The following is a 25,747-nucleotide window of genomic DNA, read 5'->3' on the forward strand; positions in this document are numbered from 1 at the left end:
CCGGTCGCGTGGGCGGGAACCCCCGCGGGGTCAAGGCCCTGGCCTCGGCCGTCTGGGGCAGCCTCGTCCCGCGCCGCGCGGGGCGCAGCGGCCGCGGAAAAAGGTAGCTCGACTTTTACACAAGGCAACACGAGGAAGCAGAAATGTTCCCGATTTAGCAGCCCTGATTTTATGATCGCGTGTGGGCCGGACAGGTGACAGCATGCAAGCTCAGTGGAGGGATTAGCGGGAGGGACGAGGCACAGACGCTCCTGTCCGCGAGGGTGGCAGCTAGGATGCCGGTGAGGATGCCTTCGAGGATCCCTGGGTGGAGGTGCGCCAGGCATCCGACGTGGGGGCCTGTGTGGGTGCTTTCGCAGGTGCCTTCGCGGGTGCCGCCACGGGAGCTTTTGAGGCTGCCGGCGTGGGTGGTTTGGAGGATCCCGGCGTGCCCGCTTTCCCGGGCGCCAGCGTGGGTCCTGACTTCTTGGGCTCCAGGAGCAGGGAGGAACTGCTTTCATATTCGAGTCCCAGAATTCTTCTCATTTTATCCCTTATCTTCTTGGTGACCATAATCCCATCCAGGATACACACGACTGCCGCTGTGAGACACTGGGTCTGTCAGACACAAGATACGGGAAGGAAAGCCTGGGTTATTCTGCAGCTCAGCAGCAACCTGTCTTCCCTATCCCATCCCAGGGGGCAGGGGGCTGCAGGTGGCCGCTTATCCCCCTCTGACCCAGCACTGCCTATTTGGTGTCTGCCTAGCTGACAGCTGTGGCACATTCTGCGATTCGCAGGGCAAGGGATTTTGGAAATGGTGGGTTTTGCTGTCAGTAATGACCTTGCCTGATGCCTGAGGCACCAGGAAAGGACCAGAGAAGAGTATTGGCTGTAGGAGGCTCCAGATAGGTATGAGGTCCTGAGAAGGCCCTTCAGTAGAAAGGACTCCTGGGCTTTGTTTGAAAAGGGCAGGAAGGAGTTCCCAAGGGGACCAGCTGGGAGGAAGAGAACTTCAGATCGTGGACAGGGGTCTCTGAGGAGTGTGGTGTGGCTGAGACCTCTGGAGCTGGTGAGGGAGGGGGCAGAGTTGAGGCTAGGAAGTGCAGAATTGGGGATTTTATTGAGAGGAGAGATCAGGTGCCAGAGTCAGAAAGCCCACTTGCAGTAAGCCATGAGGTGAAAAGGACTGGAGGAGGCAGGGACACCAGTGGGGTGTGGTGGGGGCTCCTGTCATCCAAGTAAGAATTGATGGGGTCCAGATGGTGGGAGCCCCTGGCAGGTAGGAGAAGGCTTGGTGTCTGAGTTAGCAGATGGGGACCAGCAGCGCATAGCACCCAAGAATCTAGGTGCCTCCCATATCCTGCCGGCTCTGGATGTTTCTCTTCATCGTCACTTAATCCCTGGATGCTTGAATGAACTTTCCCTAGGTAGGTCTTGCCCCAGCTAATCTGTGGGCTCCTACAGGGATAAGGGACTCTATCCCCAACACTAAGCCTGGGTCTGGCACAATCCAATGGGATTGGCAAATATTTACTGATTATGGAATGAATTCAAAGAAGTCAAGCTTTTTTTTTTTTTTTTCTGGATATATTTTTGTTCGCATTGCTTAACTTCTTGAACCAAAGTCTCACCACCCCGCTTCCCACCCTCCATCTTCAAAGCATTTAATCTGCCATTTCTTGTGCTCTTCATATGACGGGGATTTGAGTCCCAGCTTGTCCCAGGCTTGTGAGCCAGGGCAAAGTATTTAACCTCAGTTCTCATATCTGTAAAAATGAGAATTGTAAAAATTAAGTCAAAACATGCCTGGCCATGTGTGTGGCACATGCTGGGAGCTTCCTTCCTTCCTTCCTTCTGGGCCATTCACTTTGGACAATGTACTTTTTTTTTTCCTATTCATGTGCTTTTAAAATATAAATCTCTAGTCCAGAAGAGTCAAAGTCCTATCTATAGACAAGAACACCTTGTTGCAACATTTCAAAAAATAGTGTGTACGTTTCTCGAAAGGGGAGTTTGTACCTATTTGGAGAATGAGTATTAGAATGAAGATTTTCACGAGTTTAGAGCTTATGCAACTTTACATCTTAATGATGGTCTGCTAGTTTCCCTTTGCAAAGAGTTTTGAAATACTGATTTTTTTAAAAAAAGATTTACTTATTTATTTGAGAGAGAGTGAGAGCAAGTGGGAGGGACAGAGGGAGAGGAAGAGAATCTCAAGCCGACTCTGCGCCAAGCACTGAGACCGATGAGGGGCTTGATCCCATGACCCTGAGATCACAACTTGACCCGAAACCAAGAGTTGGACCCTTAACTGACTGAGCCACCCAGGTACCCCTGAAATACTAATCTTAAAGGGGCTCACGAAGGTTTCGACTTACCCCTCCAACGTAGAATAAGTGCCTTCTTTCCATTTCTTGCATTGCCAAGATGGCAACTATTAAAAGGAACACAGCTGTAATAAAACTGTTGACAAGATCCTGTAATACAGAATTGAAAACTGTCAACTTTATGTGAAAATGTGATTTCATAAAATATTTAAATTGGTCAATTACCCATCTAAGGATGGATGTCTTTTTAAAACTTTCCCTTTGATTAATATTAAGAGGAACCATTAGCAGCAAAATTCTTGCATCTTCCAAGACATGAGTTTATATGATTTTAAGGTCCTGGATAGGACTTTGTCAGCGGAAATGGGTTTAATTTCATTAAAGAGTGCCATTAAAAAAAAAAAAAGCTGACAACTTTCCCATTATATTCTCCTTAAAGGGCATAAGAAAGTGAGCATGAAAAACACCTAGAGGCATGGGGTCCTACCCGAATCGGACCTCTATAAATTATGATTTTTTAAAAATCCTATTATTTTAAATTAATGCAAATTCTGCATTCTGTTCCATATTTTTTAATATAAACATGAAATTTTAGATTAGCACTTTACTAATTTAATTGCATTCCCAAATCTGCAGGTAGAGCCAATTCTCTGGAAGTTAGTTGGGTCTTATTTATTCTGTAGGTTCACATATCCCAGGGAGGCAGGAACCCACCTGAGGAGCAGGCCTGGTATTCTAGAGTGAATGCCTGTGCTGTTGACTTTTGTTCTTTCCTAAGAAATGGCTGGAATTGAGTCTGCCCTAGCATCTGTGGGCTGCCTTTGTCCTTTCTTCTGGATTCCAGTACTGAGTTCTTTAACTGCTAGCCCAAACTGCAGCTTTGTGTGCTAAATAAAGGGTGAGGATGAGTAGAGGGGGCCACTCCTGAGGATAAGCAGAGGCTGGGCTTTGGTAATAGAGCAATAATGGAAAAGTGGATACTCAGTGTGTCCATGGCCCCAGTGTGGGGAGGGTCAAAAGCTCAGGGTGATAGAACCATGATATGGCCTGGATATCTAATTGGAATATTTTAAGTCCTTAGTCTTGATGTCTTGACTTGGTAGCGTCAGCCTGTCTGGTGCACCTCCCCAAATCTAGCAAGGAGCCCTGCCACCCAGTGTGCAGAATTATAATGGCTCTGATAGAGCTCTTCAGTGTGCTCAGTATTTCCCAGTCATTATCTTATTTAACCCTCACAAACACCCTCCAGAGTCAGTATTGTTATGATCCCTGTTTTAAGAGGACAAAGCAGAGGCTTAGAGAGGTTTATTAAATTGCCTAAGATTGGGTATCTGCCAAGGAGGGGAGTCAGAACTCCTCTCACTGTTGCCTCCCATCATCCCCCCAGGTTGGAAGTGCAGCATCCATCTTGGGCATTTTCTGTGGATAATGGGTCACGGAGGGTCAAAATGGTATGGGACATGTACAGTGGGAGTGTATTTTGTTGATGAACTCTTCTGGCCTGCCAATTCCTAGATGTGTGACCCGGGGCATGTTTTATCATCCTCTGTGTCAACATGTTCATTTTAAATATGGGGATAGTGATTGGGATTCACTGGGTTGATCTGAGGATTAAATGGTATAATGAATCTGAAAATACCAGATAAGTGCCTGGCATCGAGTGGGTCATGAGTGCATCAAAATGTGGACTTGTGATACCTGCCTTCAAAATGTACACAGTCGGTGAACTTTCTGCAGACTTCAGGTGTTCTCCCATCGAGATTGCTGAGCAAGGAGTCCCGTCCCTATCACGGAATGTGACTTGCCTCAGGGAGGGGCACTAATTATTTGGACACCTGGTGGGTAACACTGGGGGGAAAGGAGCAGGGCTGCTGCGGGTTAGAAGTGAGATCCAGCTGGGTTCTGTGGGCTGAATGAAAAGTCTGCCCACAGTAGGGCAGGTGCAGCGGTGTACAGTTTTGCAAGAAGCTTAGTCCTTTAGGGTCATGTAAACCAAGATAGTAAAAAAGTGTGAACAAGGACTCTTACAACTAAGAAATAGGATGTAAACTTTTCAAAACAAAAATTAACTAGCTGTGGCCATAGGTGGTTGAGAATTTAGATGAAAGCCAATGATAAGACTAATAAATCAACTGTAGACTAGGCTTCGCTAGCCCGTCGTTCACTCCCTGTCATATTTCCATCTCCTCACTGGAATACTAGATGTTCGTTTACTCTGTCCTTACTATAATTTACTCTGGCCCTTGCTCACAAGGAAGGGCTCTCCTGAACTGTCCTCTGGAGTTCATGTTTGCCTTACATCTCACGTTCTCTCACAGATCACACTTCTTGAGCACTTCCCGTGTGTCACATACTGTGCCAGGGTGTTAATCTCATTTGATTCTCACAACAAATTATCCTTATCCTCAATTTACAGATGGCTAAGCAACAGCTTGGGGTTGCTCAGCCAGTAAGTGGCTAGGACCCTCTGCAGCCTGACTTGAGTGTCCAGAGGCCTTCTCTGTAATACACCCCCCACCCCGACCTTTCGCCTTAGACACATCATTGTTGTTGGCCTCATCGTTGGCAGAGAGAGAGAGGGAGAGGGAGAGGGAGCAAGAGAGAGAGATTTTCTTCCTGATGGAGTAAAATTGCAGCTGAGCCTTGTCACGTGCCATCTTTACTTACCATCTTTTTCTTTCCCCCTTGACTAAATACCCTATTGACTCAGGTAACCTCCTCTGACTAAAATGAGAGATGGATTTGTTACTTGACTGTTATTTTTCCATAAAGCACCCAAATTGCTGAGATAAAATCGTGTAGAATTTTAACTGGGAAAGAAAAAGATGCTTTAATGGTGAATGCTTATTTTTAAAAATCACTGAATATTAGAAAAAAATTTGAACATTTACAATTTGTTTCACAAAATGTGGTATTTGTAACAAGAATTTATATATAATAAACATTATATAGTATTCAGCTAGCTGCAACTCCCACTGATTCCATTTGTGCCTGGAGTTCTCCAAACATGTGACATAACCTGATCAGAGATGACCAGAACTGTGGTTTTTCATTAACCTTATATGAAGGGGGACATTCTAAAGCTGACACTTCCTCTTTATAAATGTAAAGATATTGCTGGTAGTTTTGGAATCATCACTTCTGTAGAGTTTTTGTTTAAAATGTTTATTATGTTCTTTTTTTAAATTGCTTTCTATTGGCAAAAACATCTGCTTGATCAGAGCTCTTTCTCTGACCATATTCGATAATATTTTTTATAATGTAGAAGTGTTAAAAATATGGGCTATTCAGAAGATAATTACAATTCATACTTTCCTTGGGTATGTTGACAGATGACACTAGATTCACGGGTAAAATCGATGATGAAGTCTAAAAATGAAGACAGTGACCCCACCATGGGTGGGGTAAGGAAAGCTGTATCCTCACTAGATGTGATGCAGGCCCATGACACCAAGTCAAGGGCTGGCTGAGAGGTGGACTCATGGGCATCAGAGTCACTGGCATAGTCTTCACAGAAGCAAGAAGATGCACTTGAGACTGGAGTATGGATCCCCCAGCCCAGGCTCCATCATCTCCCCAGAGAAGGAGGCCTTGCCAAAATATGATCCCGAGTCCATAGATCTCAGCAGGTCTGTACGTGAGGCTCAGCTCTCCGCTGAGCATCTGAAGCCCTGATTTATCAAACTTTCTATTTCCCTGCTGGGAGTTTTCATCATTAGCCCCTTGCCAGACAAGAATGGGAATAGAGGAATAAGGTACTCTATACTCCTGGGAGCCTTTAAGGAAACCGCCACTTAAAATCGGTACTACTTACCCTAATGATCTACCTTGGGGGCACCAAACCATCTTGCCAGGAGAGAGGGACTGTGCATGCTGGATGCCTCCAGTGTGTGGGTGGGTCCTCGAGCCTGTACAGAGCCCTAAAACAGGGACAGTCTGTGTTCTCTGGCTTTCCCCAGTCCCACTGGGTCCCAGGGGACTTCTGCAGCATGATGCCAACACATCTCCAAGTCCACCTACTCTCTGAAGTGACAAGCAGCCCTCTCCTAGGCACCCAAACTCTCCCTAACCCAGCACATTGCCTCCCCTGCCAAGGCCTTCCTGTTACTACCCGGTGGAACTACCCTTCTGAACAATCTCATATGTGCACGTCCTTCACCTTACGGAATCTGGAAGAGAAGACTAGAAAGGAAGGGACGGGATAGGAGAACACAGTTTTGGATCCTTTTTTGACGGGTCTTTTAAAAAACCTTCCAAGTCCATTAGATCACACACCATCTGACCAACTGTGTTGGTTAGTATGTGGCTGCTTGGTTATATGTGCTGCTAGTCAGTTGTGCCTCAGACTAACTGAGCAACCTTCATAGTTTCCCAACTATGGAGCTCCTGGGAGCTCAGCAGGCATGTCCATGTGAATCACGCTTCGGGGCTCCCATAGTCATCCAAAGGAAAGAGAATGCTCTGACCCAAGGATAGAGGTAGCAAAAGGGGGCCTGGCTTTATCAGAGTTGACCGAAGGCCTGCAATTCTACAAAAGTTGGCCTGAGCTGTCTGTGACCACTGTAAGAACAGTTCCTCTCATAGGACCTTTCTGGTTCATTCTTAGGAGCCCCCAGTTCTTGCCTTTGTCTGAGACACTTCCTAGATATTCTCCCCGGACCCTACACGTCAAAGCATGGTGCCTTGAGGCTCCATCCAGCCCTCCAGCTTGTTAGCAGTGGACCTTTCCTCAGAGGGCTCTAGTCCTCCACAGCTGACCTTTGTGCTGTGGTGCCCTCAGTCACCTGCCCTAAGGACCTGTACCCGCCCTCCAGGATAATCTGTTCCCCTCTAGCTCCATATTTTAAGGAAACCACAAGGAGACAGGAGAAGATACAGAGAACAACACATTTAGAGACTCCGAGGAGGATAACAATGAAGGGAGGATGGAGACAGAGAAACCATCATAAGGCAATAGGGCAAAAAGTCTGGAAGGGGTTTGGGCTAGAGCCAGGCCTGAGTTTCCAAGTAACTGCCTATGGCCATGAGCAACTTCATCTCTTTCATCAAGTCTTCTCATCTGCTAAATTATAACCTCACTGGGTGGTTGTGAGGATTAAATAAGGTAACACGTATGAAAAAGTACCTGGCACATACTGTGTGCTCAGAACAGTTCATTTACCTTCCCTTCTTGAAAACCTCCACGGACAGAGATTTTAGTTTCCCCTCAGAAACCTCTCTATCATTATAGCTCTCCATAACTAAGAGGGTCTCCCATATGTCCAATTAGAGTTGCTCATATTTTGCTCTGTCTGCTTCCTGTTGCTCTGCACTCTGTGAGATAGAGAGAGCTCGCAGCTTTTTTTGAAAATCCCTCACACACTTCAAGAATGTATTTTGCGTTTTAGCTCAATAGCAACCAATCCTACGTTAAGGTTAGAAAAAGGTACTATAAGGAAGTGGGATGTGGGAGAGGCCTGACCTCTGAGTTAGGATTGTTCACAGTGCAAGATAAAATGGTAAAAGCCATCTAACTACTTTATGGGGTCCGATGGACACTTTGTAAGTGAATGTTAGCTTTTGCTTTGTGCTGAGCATTGTGCTGTTTGCTTTAAACACATTTAAATGTTGCAGGAACCCTATGAGGTAGTTATTATCACCCTTTTCCTTTGCTGAATTTCCTAGATGGGGAAACTGAGGCTAAAGTTCACACAGCTAGGAAGGTGCCAGGGCCAGGAAGTGGGTCCATGTCTGTATCTGGACAGAACAGTAGTTCTCCAGTCTGCAAGGATGCAGAACCTCAGGCTCCACAATAAATAGGATTTATCTGAGACCTGAGGGATTAGCTTCAGGAATTTTTCAGTTGGTAAAGAATATGAAGTTCTGGAAAAAGCTACTAAAGAAGGCAATGCAATGTCTTTTCTTGAGTACTCCACCATGTGGCACCTCTTTGGGAGTATGGACCCTTAATACCCATGAAAAGATTGACTCCTGCAATCTTTCAGAGTGTGGGTGACAATTTTCTACAACTTCGCCATGCCAACTCTTGCTTTATGCAGGGGAGGAAATGTTTATAATGTTAGAGTAGCTGCTGTTTGAAAAGTAGAAGCATGTGCTGTTTTACAAGCAATGGATGAGAAGTGTGTTTACCTACTGAATATACTAATTGAAATTTTCTTTAGGACAAGCTGCAAAGTACCATGTGTTCAGTGCCATAGTGAGATGAAAGCAGGTGTGTGTGTTGGTTGTGCTATGGACAGAAGTGTCCAAGGAATCTTTCTAGGTGTTAGGCTAGTTTCTCCCCTGGGACTAGGGCAACACCCTGTCACAGCTCAATTATGTTCTTGTCCAGAGAGATAGCTCTTTTGCTTTCACTTGAGGAGAGACTTTACTCTGGGATCCGAGGGCAAAGCTTATATTTGAATTATGAAAATAAACACTTACAAGTAAGGGCCAATCTAAATTAACCAGCAAGTGCTGAAGGGTTAGCATATATATTAGAATAAAAAAAAGAACGATGCAGGTTTCCAGAACTGTGATGGCTATAAACGGCTCATTGGCTTTGGCAATGACAAAACAAACTAATGCTCCTATGAGAAGACCCTGCAATAAAAGAAACAGGATTTATTTTAATGCACATGGGCTAGTAAAAAACAAAGCAAACCCATAAACTGTTAGAATGTAAATCTGATTATATTGCACTTGTCTGTATTGTTTTGTACAGACATTTTATTTGTAAAATTTCTCATATTTCCAAGAAATGAAATACATGGAAATAATAAAAGTGTACATTAAGTAGAGAAGAATGAAAAATAACTCCAGTCTCTTTCTTCTCCCTCAACCCAACACTAGTCTATCTCCTGAAAAGTAACTACTGTTCACAGTGTTTATTTCATACTGGAAAGAAGTATATATAAGTAGAGTAAATATATACTGATTTTGATAGAAAGAGGTGGAGCTCCGGTTTTCTTTCTTTCTAAACAGTGCTGATTATCCCAACATCATTTATTGGGAAACACCAGTATTTTCCCCGCTCATCTGAAATCCAGACTTTATCATGTACTAAATTCCCAGGTATATTTGGGTCTCTTTTGAGACTATCCTCTTCCATTGAGGTGCTGATTTCTTTTCTAGTACTTTTGCAATTATAGGCAATTTATTTTATGTTATTGTCTGACCTAGTCCCCCTTTCAGTGCTCATCCTCAGACTGTTGGTGTCTCCCATGTTTGTCTTGGTCAAGTTCCCCAGGCTAAGCCTGTTGGTATTTTCACTGGGATTTCATTTAGCTTCTAATTTGGAAAGATTAAAACATTTACTTTTACTATTCAAGAACAAAGTATATCTTTCCAGTTATTTTTAGTAGTTTTGAAATATCTCTGAGTTTTTTGAGTTTTCTTGATATAGGTCTTTCAAATTTATTTCATTTAATCTTAGATAGTTTACCATTTTGATTGCTGTTGTAAAGAGAAATATTTTCTTCTATTTTAAATGCTTGTTTGTTCATTTCTACTAATGAGTTAGTAGAAATTATCTTGTTCTAACTTTGTTCGCAGTTGATTTTGAGTTTTTTAGGCAGTGATATCAGCTGAAAAAATGATATTTTGCCTCATCTTTTCAACTGTTATTTATTTTTCCTAATTGTGATGATTAGGAGTTCTAGAAAAACACTGAATAACGGTATTGATGAGGGCATCCTCTTTCTTCCTCATTTAATGGGAATACTTCTGATGCTTAATTATATATGATGCTGACTTTGGGGTTTATTTTTATAATGTCGATAAAATATCTATATATTTCTATTTTATGGATCTTTTTTTGCAGAGATGAATGTTGAATTTTGTCAAATGTGTTCTTTTCCTTATTTGATATAGTCTCCAAATTTGTTCTCCTTTTACCTATATTGTTGGTTATTTTAATAGAGTCCTAATATTGCATCATCATGGTGTATTTTTTAAAAAGTACTGAATATTTTCTGCTAATATATTAATACTTGTTGCTTTGATACAAGTGAGATTTCTATTTTCTTTTTCTGACTTGGTCAGGTTTTGATATCAGTGTTATATATACTACTTTGAAAAAATAATTCAGAAGGGCTTCTTCTTTCTCCATTCTTTGAAAAAGTTTCAATAGTATTAGAATTACATCCCATGAAAGTTTGAAAGAGTTAATGTGTAAAAAAGTCTGGCCCTGATATATTTTTGAAAGATACTCATTTGATTAGTTCTCATTTTCTTCTGTGTTTACATTGGTCTGGTTAGGTTTTTCGCTATTCTGGGGTTAGTTTTCGTAATTATATTTTCCTAGAAAATAAACTATTTCTTTCAGTTAGGTTTATTTGTTTTGTAAAGTACTCTTGGGGATCCTCAGTTTCTTCATCCTTTGTGATCATTTTCCCTGTCTGGTGTCTAACTTTAAATATATGTTCTCTTTTCACCCTTTTTTCACCCTATTATACTAGCCATTGGTTTATCAATTTTGGTCAATTCAATTATTTTTGTTTGCTAATTTATACATTTCTGCTCTTCACTGCTTCCCTAATTCCCTTTGTGAGGGAAAACCTGAGAAATACAAAGTAAGACAGGAAAAACAGTGCTGGTTTAGTAATAACGGTTGAGTGTGGGGAGGAGCAAGGTGAGAAGGGAGGAAAGATGAGGCAGAACAAACGGGCTGGCAAAGGGAAGTAGGGAAGTAGGGAAGCTTTTGGGAGTTGGCGCCCCCTGGGACTCACTCCCCGAGGCCGCACCCAGCCCGCATCACCAGCTCTCTCTGCTCACCAGCCTGAAGATCTTCAACACTCCGGTGGGCGAGAAGAAAAAATGCTTGAAGCTGTCCCTGAATTGGAGCGGGACTAGGGCCCGTCCTTCAGCACGCTTTTGGATGGCGGCCTTCTCCACTTCGCTCTTGGGCTCCTGGGTGGGTGTCCTTGAGGTTGCACCTTGCGGCGCACTGGATGCTAAGTTCCTGGGTTGCGCAGACGGCCCTGAGCGTGAGGGTGTCCCCGGTGCTGCGGCAGCCCGTGGGCGTGCGGGAGCTGAGCGTGAGGGTGTCCCCGGAGCTGCGGCAGCCCCTGGGCGTGCGGGACGCTGCTGCTGTTGCATGCTCCCGGTGGGGGTCCTGGTGGGCCCCGGGGCCTGGCTGGCCCTGCCGTTTTGAGGTTGCCGCCGCCGGCAGGCTATACCCTGGGAACCAGCGGCGTGCCCCAACGGCTGCTGGCCTCCTGTCCCTCGCGCGCACCCAGCACTCGTTGCCCGCGGACAAACCAGGCCCTCCAGCCACCCTTGTCGCCATTTGGGATGAGATGCCACTGCCTAGCCTGGGAACTCATTATTCCTGCAACTCCATCCCTCCGTGCTGCCAGCCAGCCAGGAAGGGGACTCTGGAGACCATTTAGGGCGGTCCGGGTGCATTCTTCTTTGCCACCCAGGCCCAGGAGGAGGAAAACCCAGTCAGATCAGGATCAGTGCTGACTTGGAAACGACCGTATGGGAGCGCTGGGCACAGAGTTCCCACATCTCTTCTTCCAGTTCCCATATTGAGATTAAAATGAGAACAACTACAGGAAATATGGGGAGGAATAAATATATTTAATATATTTAATACTTAGCATCAACTAAAAAGTAATATAAAATTACAAAACTTATATTTTGTCATGAATAGTGCGTTTCTGATAAGGACCACTTGGATTAAATAGAAGCTTCCGGTAAATAAGGACCCCGTCGGCAATACAGCACACTGCTGTCAGGAGTCCAAACACCTGGAAACAAACACACTTTGTCACTGTGGTGGCCATGGTCTGGAGCTTGGTCACTCACACAGGTTTTAAGCGGTCTGCCCACTGGCTTCCTCTCCTGCCAGGGTACTGAGATTGCTCCCTCCGCTTCCACCTATTACTAAAATGGGAAGAGACTTCAGAGATCATTTCATTCTCATTCCCAAGTTTTCCCAATACCTGCCTAGAAAAAGGGAAAAGATAACTTAGGTGAGCAGAGATAATATTGAAGTGGTGTGGGCTCTGAAATAAATACTTGCATGGATCTCCTGACTTGCTCGCCCCATGTATGATTTAAAGCCCTACCGAAGATATTTGTTATCAATCAACGTTTCTACCCCAATGTTCAACTGCCTTTCTTACTACAAACTCTACTGGAGGGTCAAAGTTAACAGCAGCTCAAGATTAAACCAAAGCAACAGTAGCTGTGATAAACACTTTAGAGAACTGGAGTGATAAGATGATCCAAAGTGAACTCTTAAAGGCTGGGGCTACATCTACTTAAAGGGTGGGATTCTAAATAGGCCTGGGGGGGGGGGAATAAAGTAAAGGGAATAAACTAGAACACTTGGTCTTTAGGTACTCTGATGGCTATTTGAGAGCTGGTGCCTGGGCTGGAAAAGAGGGCTATCATTCCTTGCGTGCTATTTGGTCATTTTCCTCCAATGGCCAGGAAGTCTGGCCTCTTGGCTCTGGATATCACTCCATTTACCATCCTGAATCTCAAACTCAGCTTCTTAGGTTCTGACCTCACTGAGTACTTCCTACCTATCCTTCCATGACTCTGGTACTCTGCATGTTGCTGGTTCCTCTACCTGGAACCATCCCCCCATCTCCCCTTTATTCCTGGCAAGCTGAGTTTCCACTGCCAGAGCGAGGTAGTTGCTTCCTCTTTTCTGTGCCCTGGAGTACTCTGTCAATAGCTTATATACAGCTGTTTTCATTTCTCTTCCCTGCATTAGGCTCTCAGCAATCTGAGGTTAGGGTAGACTCATGTTCTAGTCCAGTGCTGTCCAAAAGAAATAGAATGTGAGTCACCAATGTAAGCCACATAGTTTTTCCTAATAGCCACATTAAAAAGGAAAAACAAGTGAAATTAATTTTAATAACATACTTTGTTTAACCTAGTATATCCAAAATATAATTTTAATTTGTTATCAATATAATAAAGTTATTATGAAATAATATACATTTTTTGGTAAGTCTTTGAAATCCAGTATGTATTTTACATGTATAGCTCATCTCAATCAGACCAGCCACATTTCCAGTGCTCAGTAGCCACATGTACTAATGACTACTGCATGGGACTGCACAACTCTATACTTTGTCAGCATCTGCTAAAGTGCACCTTTGTAAACAACGAATCAGTGAATGAATGAGTACGTGAATAAAAGTACGAGTGACTTTTGAACAACATGGGTTTGAACTGCATAGGTCCACTTAACACATGGATTTTTTTCTGATAAATATAGTAGTACAGTACTATAAATGTATTTTCTCCTCCTTATGATTTTTTTTTTAAAAAGATTTTTTATTTATTTATGGAGAGAGAGAGAGAATGGTAGAGAGAAAGCATGAGAGGGAAGAAGGTCAGAGGGAGAAGCAGACTCCCTGCTGAGCAGGGAGCCCGATGCGGGACTCGATCCTGGGACTCCAGGATCATGACCTGAGCCGAAGGCAGTCGCTTAACCGACTGAGCCACCCAGGCGCCCCTCCTTATGATTTTCTTAATAACATTTTCTTTTCTCTAGCTTACTTTATTGTAAGATACAGTATATAATACATATGATATAAAAAATATGTGTTAACTGTTTATGTTTTTGGTGCTTCTTGTCAATAGTAGGCTACTAGTAGTTAAGTTTTTGGGAAGTCAGAGTTTAAAAAGTTTCAGCTGTATGGGGAGTCGATGTTGTTCAAGGGTCAATTGTAAATCCTATGCCTTGTCCCTCTTTCTCCATAGTAGAGGGATAAGATTATCTTTTTTTTGTTTATAAGTTTAAAAAAATATTTATTTATTTTGGGGGGGAGGGGTAGAGGGAGAGTGAGAGACTCCTCAAGCAGACTCCCTGCCGAGTGCAGAGCCTGACATAAGGCTTCATCCCAGGACCCTGAGATCATTACCTGAGCCGAAACCAAGAGTCAGATGCTTAACCGACTGAGCCACCCAGGAGCCCCGGGATAAGATTATCTTTAAAGATAACTGGGGGAAATTGCTGTTACAGCACTATCTTATTTCTAGAATAATTCTCATCCCCCATGAAGTTGCTTGGGGCTTAGTAAGGAGATGAGAAACCATGGATTGTGACATACATGGGTGTCTGAGAATGGTTAGTTCTCCTAAGTGGCCCATACTATGGAAAGACAAGGAAGTAGGAGGGAGATTTATTTAAGATCTTTCTGATTCACATCTCTAGGTCAGAATCTAGAAAAGTCAAATGATTTTGAACCTCCTATAAGAAATCTCAGAAGAGAATCAGATGGAACTAAAATTCAATTATTTGACTCTTGTTTATTTTGGCTTGCCTTCCAGGATAAATTCTGATTAAACTGGCTTGCTTCTCTTCAAGCAATGTTCAAAACAAATCCTTTACTTATAAGGTTTCCTACAACCTTATCACAAGACATCTTGTATTCTATCTGAAGAAGGCTCTGGACAAAGAATAACTGAGCTCAGAGCAATCTGTCTCACCTTAACAAGTGGTATGTATCCCTGTCTTTAAAAGGGAGAGCTATGAAACTCATCCATGGTCTTTTGTTTGACATCAGGTATCTCAGAGCTAAGTGTAACAGATTCCAGTAGCTTTTCTCAGTCTAGTCTAGCTCTACATATTGATGCAGAACATAGAGGAACTATTATTTGGTTCACTTCCGTTTTAGGGTGAAATCATATTCCTTCAGGTTAATCAGGACATGTACTCACACAAAAAATATTAAGCCACTAGGGACCATACACTGGCCTAGGAAACCCAGGGATGAATACAGTGTAGATTTCTGTTCTTATAATCTGTTTTTCAGGTAAATGTGAATACTAATCTAACTTAAAGCAAGAAATCAGAAAGACCTCCACTTACCCCTCCAAGGACTATAAATGTTGTGGTTTCTGGTAACAGTGCCAACACAGATATGATTATCATGAATATTGCTGCTACCATTGAGTTGATAATATCCTAAAACACAGAATAGAAAGGTCAGCTTTACATGAAGACTGCCAGAAAACGAATTAGCTGATTAGAGATTTTGAAAGTTTGAAGTTTAGTTTTTGTTTTTTTTTGAAATCCAACTGCCACAGTAAAATGACACCTATACTGTATTTGGTCTACAGTGATGCCTAGTGTGTCTCTTAACCTATGATATACCAATCATTTGATTACTTAAACTTATTTCTTTTTTATTTAAATAGAGTTGGAAGGAGAATGCATCTGGTTGGGAATGGACGGTGTATTGTGTGGCAGGTTTATGATAGAATGGTACACTGGAAAGTCAGAATGCTAAGAGAAAATGAGTAGTTTACATTCTAAATCAAACAACTTTATAATGTTATTAAAATGCAATCAATAAAAAAGCTGCACACACTTGGCAGACAATGGTAATTTTCAGGAAAAAACTTTCCTACATCTGCATGCAATGGCTGACTGATTATACTATTATTTCAGATGATGTAGCTCATTCATTTAATAATTTCTAGGAACGAAACATTTGCCTTCTGAACAATGGCTTTAGGGGGTGCAACTTATATTATGAATGGATGTATAGTGTGAGAAAGGTAAATCTCTTTATTCTGGAATGGTTTATATCTGTTTACAGATAACTGTAGGCAGGAAGGTATTGTTAACAGATATATCAGACTTCAAACTCCTGGTTAACTTAGAAATGTGGTTATTAAAAAGAAAATAGGGGCGCATAAGTGGCTCAGTCGGTTGAGCGTTCAACTCTTGATCTCAGAGTCCTGAGATTGAGCCCCAAGTTGGTGGCTTCGTGCTTAGCTCAGAGTCAGCTTCAGATTCTCTCCCTCTGCCTTCTCCCTCCTCCCCGCCACCATTCACACACTCTCAGTCTCTCAAAAATAAAAAAAAATAAAAAATAAAAATAGGAAGACGTTCAATGGGGACAGGCAAGATTAGATGCATGTAGAAAGAAAAAAAGCTCTCATTTGCAAGAAATACTGAAACTGTCCTTGGTTAATGTTCCTCTGTGTTGGATATTTTGCTCTGCTTCAAGGCAAGCCACACCTCTACTTCAGACAGCCCTGCCTCCTGTGACTAATTCAGGTAAGTGTGTATGAATGGCTTTTGGTAAAAGTGGTGTTCTAGGGAGTGCAGAGGACCACAGGAAAGAAAAGGATGCACCTGTCCTGAAATATCAGTGACCCTTAATGGTCATTTAAAACATTGTTTTTATAATGAAAACCAAACATCAATACACCATGGAGTAGAATGTTAATTATAAAAAAAAAAAGAAGAAAAAAGAAAGAGATTTCAAGAAATTTTGTGCCTGTACTTGGATACCACTGCAAAGCCCTGGGTTGGCTCACTGTGCTTTCTGTCATTGGAACACTTGAGGGGAACGGTCAGAGAAGGCCTGCACTACGGTCAGTCACTGCAGCTTTGGGACAGTGATAAACATAATAAATCTGAATGCAGATGACCACGCCCTTTCCTCATCAGTGAAGATGGTGGCCATGAGGCAGAAGTTACCTTTGCCCATTGACACATTAATTGAAATCATCAGCCATCTTTGTATCCTTCACTCTTGTTACAGTAGAAGAGCCCCAGGCAGCTTCTCCAGGGCTATGCTCCGGCTCCCATTCCCATGCACCATCTTCAGGAACCTTATTCTGTTCATGACCTTTCTTTGTCCCTGGCAGCTTTCCTCAACTCTGTGGCTCCTCTAATTATAGTTGTCTCTCTTGCCGTGCTCAGTCTAACCATTCCCTCAGCTTTCCTTCCGGTCACCCGTCCACTCGAGGCACACCACTCTGGTAACAGGGGCCTCTAGTAACATAGCCTGTGAATATATATTTTTTCCAGGGCTTGTTTTTCTCTCTTTACATGTGACAGTATTCACCACTCCTTTTTGAGATGCTTTTCTCTCTTACCTTCTGTTGCACGGGTCTCCCTTGCATCCTCTCCCTTCTCTGGCTCCTCCTCCTTTTTACCCTATATGTTGGTGTTTCCCAGTTTTACCTTCAGTTTGCTCTCCATTTTCTCCGTGCCATTTAGGCCAGTCCCAGAGCTCATCTACCATCACAAGGTGATGATTTCCAAAGCTGCAGTTTTAACTCCTCACTCTCCTGAGCTTCAGACATGTTCTGAACATTTCTATCTGAATATTCCATAAGCAACTAAAACCTAGTATTTCTCAAACTGAACTTACTGCATTCCTCTCCCTGGCCCTTCCTTAAACCTATTCTTCTTTCTGTACTTCCTATCTCATTATCATCTCAAGATATTTAAATGGCAGGTATTCTTAATTCTTATTTACCTAGTCCTATCAATTCTACCCCATTCACCCCTTTCTCTCTAGTTACTGTTATGACCGTAGTTCAGGCCTTTATAATTTTCATGCCTGGATTCAGAAACAAAGTTTTAAGTGGTCTCTGAGAACTACCTCTAGTTTTGTTCCTCTTTAAGCCATTATTATACAGTTTCCTAAACTGTAAGCTGCTCATGTCACTCTCCTACTTAAAAACCCCTAAAAGCTTCCCATGCAGTTGGTTTAAAATGCATGGCATATAAAGCCTTGCATGCTCTGACCTCCTACTGCCTCCCAAGCCTCCACTCTTGCCCGCCCCCCCCAACCCAGTGCCTCCACACTCTCCTGGGTATGCATCTATCCCAACACCTATTACACTGAATTGCTCATCTATCTTGCTTCCTGGCTATATTGAAAATTTCACAGGTATAAGACTTGTGCTTTATCAAAGAACCCATTACGGAAGCTAGGATTAGCAGACACTGAACACTTGTTGAATAAATGATTCCATTAGATCAAGAACAGAGAGGAATCTGGGTTTCATAATGGAATAATCCCATAGTTGACCATATAGCACCATTTCTCAGAGATTACAGTATCAGCAAAGTTTGATCCTCAGAGATTTGGAGACTAAATTTCAGTCTACACATAGACCACCCTCTCTCCCAGTGTATTCTGTTAAGCTTAGGGCTCCAAGTTTATTACGGCAACATGTAATAAGCTCCAGAAAATTATACTAAAATGTATTAGTTTTATTAACCTTGGAAAGCAGAATGTGAAGAGCAACTATATAACTTTTTGAGTCAAGAGGATATAGACCATGCCCCTCATGTCTTTGAAGAAACCCCTGGAATAATTTAGCTTAGCCCTTTCTGCTACTAAATGACATTATCTACTCTGAGGGCCAACTGACTAAGCCATTGTTATCTCTTTTCCTAGACTTCCCTCCAGCCAGGTCCAGCTCTAAAAGTGTGATCAAGTAGGAGTCTGGAGAGTTGCTATGTAGATCCTATTTCCCAGCTTTCTCCTTTTGGGACTTTTTCAGCTTATGATTAGCTTGAAATGTGCATCATTGGCCTTCCAAGTTGGCTCTAGAAGGTACCACTTGAAGGCATGCTTAAAGCTCCACAGTCCTCTCTCCTTAATGGGGGTTATCAGCTTGGATATCAGCACTTTGGAACCCAGGAGGATGAAACAAGCGCAGCCGAGGAAGATTTAAGTGCAGCTACCAGTCCAGCCAAAAGTGGGAAGGGCTACAGGGGGTATTAGGAGGGAGACCTGCAGAGACAGAATACCGGAGATAAAATTTGGTAGAGGAGAGCGAGGTAAAGCCACTCAATTTTTCCTAGAACTGGAGAACAGTCCAGGCTGAAGGGATGCGTTCACCTTAACTAGCATCTTCAACTTGCCTATTTGGACAGTTTCCAGAATCATTTAGGCGCTTCACTGGGCAGTTATTCTCAATGCTATAAGTATGGCAGGTGAAGTTCATATGCTACTAAATAAGGTTGTACCAGATGAGTTATTTAGCATTAATGATTACAGACATTCTTAAGACAACATTGTGCTTTATTCAGCCTCCCAGATTATTTCGGTTTTCCATTTAGTGATCAGGGATGTGCAAGATGTGGATACTTGTGTCTCTGCTTCCATCTCTTTCCCCAATTTTGAGGCCATATCAACATGTACTTAAAAGGGAGGTACAGATTAAGAATGCTCTATAATTTTCTTAGCCATGATCTTGAATTTATATTTCTTTAGAAGATCAACATTTAAGTGAATTCTCCTAACAGAAGGGTCAGTCCCATCTACTGGTAGATGGGGGCTCAGAGAATTTATGCTCTGTGGTTGCTAAGGGACAATACAGAATACAGTAGCAGTGGGTAGAGTTCCTCCCTCCTAAGCCTATCAGACATTTCTTAAAGGCTTAAGAAAACTAAAGAATAGCTTATTAAAATGTCTCACTATGACAGGAAAAAAGTAGTTAATTTTAACAATAAAACTGAACACTTACAAGCAAAGGCCAAAATAAAAAGTCTATTAATCGATCAAGTCTCAGTATATATAAAATTATGAAAAAGAAAATAACAGTGACTTCAAATCCAGTGATGACAATGTATGGTTCAGGGGCTTGTGCAATGATAAAAAAGGTCATGGATGTCACATTTAGTGCCTATAAGGATAAAAAAAAACACGATTTATTCAACGATTACTGAATGCCAGTTTAAGCTGTAAAAATGATCATTTCTAAAGTACTAAATTAATGGGTTTAGGCCATATACACACACACCTAAAGGAGGAATTACTACAACGTATGGATGTTGCCTTCTTTTTGTGTTTTCGGGAACTAGGTGTCCCTCTCTTGTCATTCCACTTGTACACCTAGTACCATCTCTTCCCATATCTGTTCCCTTAATATTTTCCCACTACATATCTTCTTTTCTCTCTCAGACCTTCAATCTCTCCTCACTGGCTCCTTTCCACATCATACTATAAATATATCCAAGTTGTCTTCTCTTAAAACACACACACACACACACCCCTTCCATTCATCCTGCTCCCAAAGAAATTCCTGTTTTCTCTTTCTCTCTATAATTCTTTTAAGAAACATCTGTATACTGACTGCTATAATTCCTTATCATCTGCTCATCAGGCCTTAACTCTTAGCAATGTGGAATCTACTGTCAAACTTAAACTTAGAATGTTGCCATGAAAAATACTGGAGAAAAGTTTAAAATAAATTGTTAGAGAAAAACAATTCTCTGAAGAACCCTGTGCGGGAACAAAGGAAAAAAAAAACTCCCAACAATTCTGATGCTTCACTTTTTACATATTTTCTCTAACCTAAATAGAATGCAATCAGAATTGATGAATATTTTAAGTAAAAAAAAACCCTGAAAAGATAATTAATCTAATCCAATCTCCTCATTTACAAATGAAGATATAAAACACAGAAATGTTAAGTGACCTAAAGGAAAAATAAGCTGATGGGTCCCAATGAGTCTGTCAACATCATGTTTTTAGGAGCTGTCATGTTCTAGCTCTATCCAAAGTCTCTATGTTCTTGGAAAATGGTTTTGTCAAGAGTTTCCCCTGGCTAGACTCTTCTGATCAGTCTGTCAGCTAGTAGCATTTACATACACTCTTTTTAACCTTAAATCTATATGGGCTACCTATTCATACTTCTTTCAATTACTTTTGTAGTATAAAAATACCCTACCTTTAAACTTCTAAATTGATCAGTTTGATTATATAGCAAATATAACCACTCTACAAGCCGTTCTTTATAATTAATATAATTACAATTAGCAACATTTCACCTCAAACCACTTCATTTACTCTATTGAACCACAGTCTTGAGTTCATGGGTTATGAAATCTAGGGTCACTTCTTCAGTCCCCATCTTCTGTAAAGTTTCTGCACCATGGAATTTGACATTGGTGATTAATCCATTTTCTTAAAAGTTCCTATGATTTCAGTCACACTGGATTCTCCCCCAATCCATTATTTACAGCTCTTCTATCATTACTCTTAGCCTTTGTCTCCAATTCTCTTTTAAATATCCCACTAATATCTCAGACATTTCTTCACCACTCTGTGGAAACTGCTTTTGCTCAGATTATCAATGATTTCAGAATTACTAAATTTAATGAACATTTTTTAGTTTTTATTCTATTGGACCCCCATAGCTTAATTGCCCCTGGAGATCTTTTTCCTATTTTTCTACTCCTTTGGCTTGCATGTCACTTTTCCTAGTTCTTATACAACTCTGTAACTATCCTCCCTTGGTGGGCTTCTCTCCTTTTAAAATGCTGGTATTCCTTTAGATTCTGTTTACGACCCAATCGACGAAAGTGGGTTCCTATCACAGATCAATCCTCAACATCTCAAACATAAATAGCCATTTGCAATCTTTATCTGAATACCTACAGGAATCTCAAATTCACCATATCCAAAACTGAACTCATCTAGCCTGTTCCTCCTGTATGCACTATCTCAATTGGTGATACCACCATCTATCTTATCACCCACCTGAGAAACCTATTATCAGTGCTCCTAATACTCCCCACAAATGATCAGTCATCAGGTCCTGCTGATTTAATGCTAACCATCTTGGGAACTCACTCCCTCCTCTTCGTCCCTACAGCTACTGCCCTTCAGTATCTTCCCTGAACTACCATGACAAAGGTATTACAGTATAATTTCTAAAACGCAAATGCACTTCTCAGCGGCTCCCTGTGATCTTTAGAACAGAGCCTACCTCTCATCATGGTATTCAGCCTGCCATCATTCAGCTCCTGTCTACTTTTCTAGCAGAATTTCTTCACAGTTTATCCACAGGATAATTCCAATGTTTAATTCTCAAATTGAACTTCTGATCCTCCTCCATTTGCTTTACCCACAGGCTTTCAGTGGATGGCAACTCCATCCTTCCAGTGCTTAGGCCAAAGACTTTGAAGTTATCTTGACTCCTCTCTTTTTCTTACACCACATCCAGTTCATCAGCAAATCATGTTCGGGCTACTTTCAAAATATATCCCAAATATGACCATTTCTTGTAGCCTACCCTGCCAACACCCTGGTCTGAGCCACTGTCCTCCTTGCCCAAATTACCGTAGCTCTAACTGGCCTCTTGGTTCTACCCTTGCCCTTGCCGCAATCCCCTCCTGGCCCTCTGACCAAGCTACTGTCAACATAGCAGTTGGTCTATTTTTTTTTAAATGTTAGTCAGATCGTATACAGCCTTACTCAAAACCTTCCTCTTCTATCATTGTGTTCCCAGTCACTCCACTCCTGTCATACCGGTTTCCTTGCTTTTTCTCGAACCCTTCAGGTACATTCCTGTCATAGGGCCATTGTAATGTATGTTCCTTTTTAAAACACTTTTCCTCCAGATATTCTCAGAGCTAACTCCCTAGCCTCACTCACTCTTTGCTCAGCTGTCATCTCAACAAGGCCTAACCTGACCACTCTATTACTGGAATCTGCAGCCCTCCTCCCCTTACACTCCTTTCCCTGGCTTTACTGGTCTCTTGTTCCATAGCACTTACAACTTCTTACAATACTGCATCATTTATTTATTGTGTTTACTGTCTGTCTCCCCTGCCCTCCCACCCCAATATATAAACTCCATGAGGGCCAGGGATCTTTGCTTTGTTCACTGATATCTCCCAAGAGGCTAGAACAGTGCCTGGAACATGGTAGGCTTTCAATAAGTATTTGTTGCATGAAAAAAATAAGGCAACACTCATCTTGTTAAAACTTGCTGCATAAATCATGCTGTTTTTTTGCCTCCATGTCTTTGCTTAGGTGGCTACCCCTGAGACCCCACTCTGTGTTCCTCTAGGAAGTTTCCTGATACCTCTCTTTCTCTGGTCCTTGGTTAAATGTCTCACTCTTTGGCCTATCCCCGCCTTACCCCATAGTAGAGCTATCTGCTCATCGGTCTGTCTCTTTGACTAAACTGAAGAACTCCATGAGGCAGGGACTTTTGTCTCGCTTGTTCTTGTTCCAGGGCCTAAGTCAGATCTTAGACTACAACTAAATACCCTAAATGTTTGTTGAGGGAATTGATATGTCTGAAACTAAATGTTTCTCACAAGATCTTGTTCCTCCTCCAGTGTTCTTCCAGAGCTTTCAGGACTGGGCATAAAACTCCAGACCCTTAGGTCACTTCTTCCCTGATTATTTACTCCTAACCCAAAGCAATCTTTCTGTCCTTTCAACTCCAGAGTAGTTTCCTAAACCTCTCTTATGCACTCTGACTTGTATTACATTACAGTCATTTCTCAGAATCACAGACTTGCGGTGTGGGAGGGACCTTGCATGCAGTTTGTTCTACGCACTCACCTGCATCTGAATCTCTTTTACAGCATCCTCGGTAGGTGCTCATCTACACCTGTTACCTCTGCTGTTTGGGAAGGTACTGCCTTCCCAAGTGATGCGGCCCCTTAATTTGGGGAACTTTCCCAATAGAAAGTTCTTCCTCACATTAAGTGGAACTGTTTCCCTGTAGCTTTTAACTACTTCCATCTCCTCCCCTATAGGTCACCTCTTTAAAATTTAAAAATTATTTTTTCCATCTCCTCCCCCCCCTTTCTTTGTTCCTTCAACACAGTCTCCCGTGACAGTCCCCACTTCTCTAACTAGCCAGGGCACCTTCCTCCAAATGATGGCTCATTCTCTCCAGACCGCTGTTCAGAACTAACTGCAGCGCGCCCAGCGCGCCTGACACCCCGAAGCCGGCAAGCCCGGCTGTCCTGTACGGGGTACAAGCGCAGCTGACTGGCCTGCTAACCTGGGTACCTGGTGTGCAGGTCCAAGTGGGGCGACTCATGCACACATGCTGACTTGGCTTTATGAATGTGTCTGTGAACCCCTGAAGGGCAGGGCAGTGCCTTCTTTCTCTCCTTCTGCCCCCGGGGTGCACAGTGAACCGCCGTGCCTCTGGGGAGGCCTAAGCTGAAAGAGAAGGTAGGGGATTCCTCTTTATACTTGAGAGCCATCCCCCGCTACCCCTGAGCACGCCCCAATACCGCCCCCAGCCGGTGGCCCGGCCTCACCATCCGCAGCATCTTCACGTGGCCTTTTACGCTGAAGCAGAAGGGGCGATGCTTCGGCTTCAGGGTCGACATCATGCCTGCAGACTCAGCAGCAGCAGCAGCACTTCTCTCCCTCACCCCCTCTCCTCGTCTCACAGCTCTGCCAGGCCTCGCGCGGCGATAGCAACCGCCACCCCCGCCGCGCGCCGCCCTGCTAGGATTCCCGCCCTCGCGCGCGCATGCGCAGGTCACTGCGGCCCGCTTTCGTGCGCATGAGCTTCCCGGGGGCCGGCCGCTGGCCGCTTGCCGCTTGCCGCTTGCCGCTCTTGCTTTGCGGGCTCCTGGGGTTCGCCTGCTTTATTTCTGCGGACCTAGCGGGGGGCACGCAGGTCGGCCCCTCTCCGCGCCGCCCCCCCCCCCCCCCCCGCCCCTCCAGGCACCAAAGACGACTGCTCTCCAGCTCTCCGTAGGGGACAGGAAGCGCTTCTGGAGGGGGTTGCAGGGAGGGGTTGGGGTGTTCAAGAATGGCTGCAGGGCTACCCCGTACTATGAGCATCTCAAATACCAACTCCTCAGAGAGGATTTCCCTTGGACACCCCCGCTAGAGCAGCCACCATCACCTTCTCTTCACTTATCACTAGCTGATATATCTTAAAAATATAAATTGCACAAAAGCAGGGACCTGCCTTTGCTTCTCTCCCTGCAGGGTTCCCAGGGTCTGGCACATAGTAGATGTATAATATGTGCAGTCTGAATCAACGGCCTGGGCCTCATACCCTGTCCCTGCCCCCAGGGGATCACAGTCTGATCCAACAGCCTCATCCCAAATCAGAAAAACGTTGAACTTAATCCTGAAGTTTATGGAGGGCGTGTTTGTGGCAGGTAATACAGAAAGCACTAGATGGGGTTGCAGCTTTCTGATAGCAGATCTAGAGACTGAGTGAACCCTCTTGCCAATGACTTCCTCTTTTCTGTCCTAGAGGTGACTGCTAGCATGTTGCACTCCTGGGAGAGGTAGGAAACCCCTCTACCCAAGCCCTGGAATGGGCATGCCCACACAGTTCTAAGTGCAGCAGCTTAGGTTTCAGGGCCTGGGCCTGTTGAATTATATATACCAGTCTACCTCACACCTGGGCTGAATTTTTGCTACCTATGGATGAGATTTACAGGCTTCCTTGTTCCTTCCACCCCCAGTTGTCTGTTTAGTTGGAATATTAGTTGTGCCTTTGTTAAAAGATAAACTGAGGTGGGGCGCCTGGGTGGCTCAGTTGTTAAGCATCGTCTGCCTTCGACTCAGGTCATGATCCCGGGGTCCTGGGATGGAGCCCCTCATCGGGCTCCCTGCTCAACGGGAAGCCTGCTTCTCCCTCTCCCACTCCCCCTGCTTGTGTTCCCTCTCTCGCTGTCAAATAAATGAATAGAATCTTTAAAAAAAAAAGATAAACTGAGGTATATTAAACATTTTAAGAGTTTGAGCAAAAATTGATTTGATTTGGGCAGCATCCAATGTAGCAGATACGGCTCTCCAAGGAGCCGTACAAAAGGAAAAACTTTCATAGGCAAAAGGAAGCAGGAACAAGGAAATTACACTGGCAAAGAAGCTGGGTGTTTGTGGCAAGGTTACTTTGCTTTAGGGGATGGCAGGAGTCTATCAAGCAGATTTTACCTAACCACT

At 43.2% G+C, this 25,747-nt stretch overlaps 2 protein-coding genes across 6 annotated transcripts; both read right to left on the reverse strand.

Annotated features, from left to right (window-relative positions):
* Nucleotides 1-79: 79 nt before the first annotated feature.
* On the reverse strand, nt 80-24,217 carry LOC113936484 (CKLF-like MARVEL transmembrane domain-containing protein 1). 2 transcript variants are annotated; one of them, XM_027619748.2, is made up of 5 exons: nt 24,094-24,217; nt 11,064-11,842; nt 8,733-8,891; nt 2,361-2,459; nt 81-597 (listed from the first exon to the last, which is right to left on the reverse strand). In XM_027619748.2, exons 2-5 carry the CDS (start codon nt 11,385-11,387, stop codon nt 271-273), a joined length of 909 nt encoding a protein of 302 aa, XP_027475549.1. In that variant the 5' UTR covers nt 11,388-11,842; nt 24,094-24,217; the 3' UTR covers nt 81-270. The 2 variants fall into 2 exon arrangements, with proteins under 2 accessions (XP_027475550.1, XP_027475549.1); XM_027619749.2 differs by lacking the exon at nt 8,733-8,891 and having other exon boundaries at nt 80-597.
* Nucleotides 11,862-24,282, reverse strand: CKLF (chemokine like factor). 4 transcript variants are annotated; one of them, XM_027619767.1, is made up of 4 exons: nt 24,094-24,278; nt 19,545-19,703; nt 15,130-15,225; nt 11,862-12,043 (listed from the first exon to the last, which is right to left on the reverse strand). In XM_027619767.1, the coding sequence occupies exons 1-4, from the start codon at nt 24,166-24,168 to the stop codon at nt 11,927-11,929; spliced, it is 447 nt and encodes a 148-aa protein (XP_027475568.1). In that variant the 5' UTR covers nt 24,169-24,278; the 3' UTR covers nt 11,862-11,926. The 4 variants fall into 4 exon arrangements, with proteins under 4 accessions (XP_027475568.1, XP_027475570.1, XP_027475571.1 ...); XM_027619768.2 differs by lacking the exon at nt 11,862-12,043 and adding an exon at nt 12,057-12,179; XM_027619769.1 differs by lacking the exon at nt 19,545-19,703 and having other exon boundaries at nt 24,094-24,282.
* Nucleotides 24,283-25,747: the final 1,465 nt, after the last annotated feature.

Source organism: Zalophus californianus, chromosome 17, assembly GCF_009762305.2.
Source record: "Zalophus californianus isolate mZalCal1 chromosome 17, mZalCal1.pri.v2, whole genome shotgun sequence".
Classification (NCBI taxonomy): Eukaryota; Metazoa; Chordata; class Mammalia; order Carnivora; family Otariidae; genus Zalophus; species Zalophus californianus.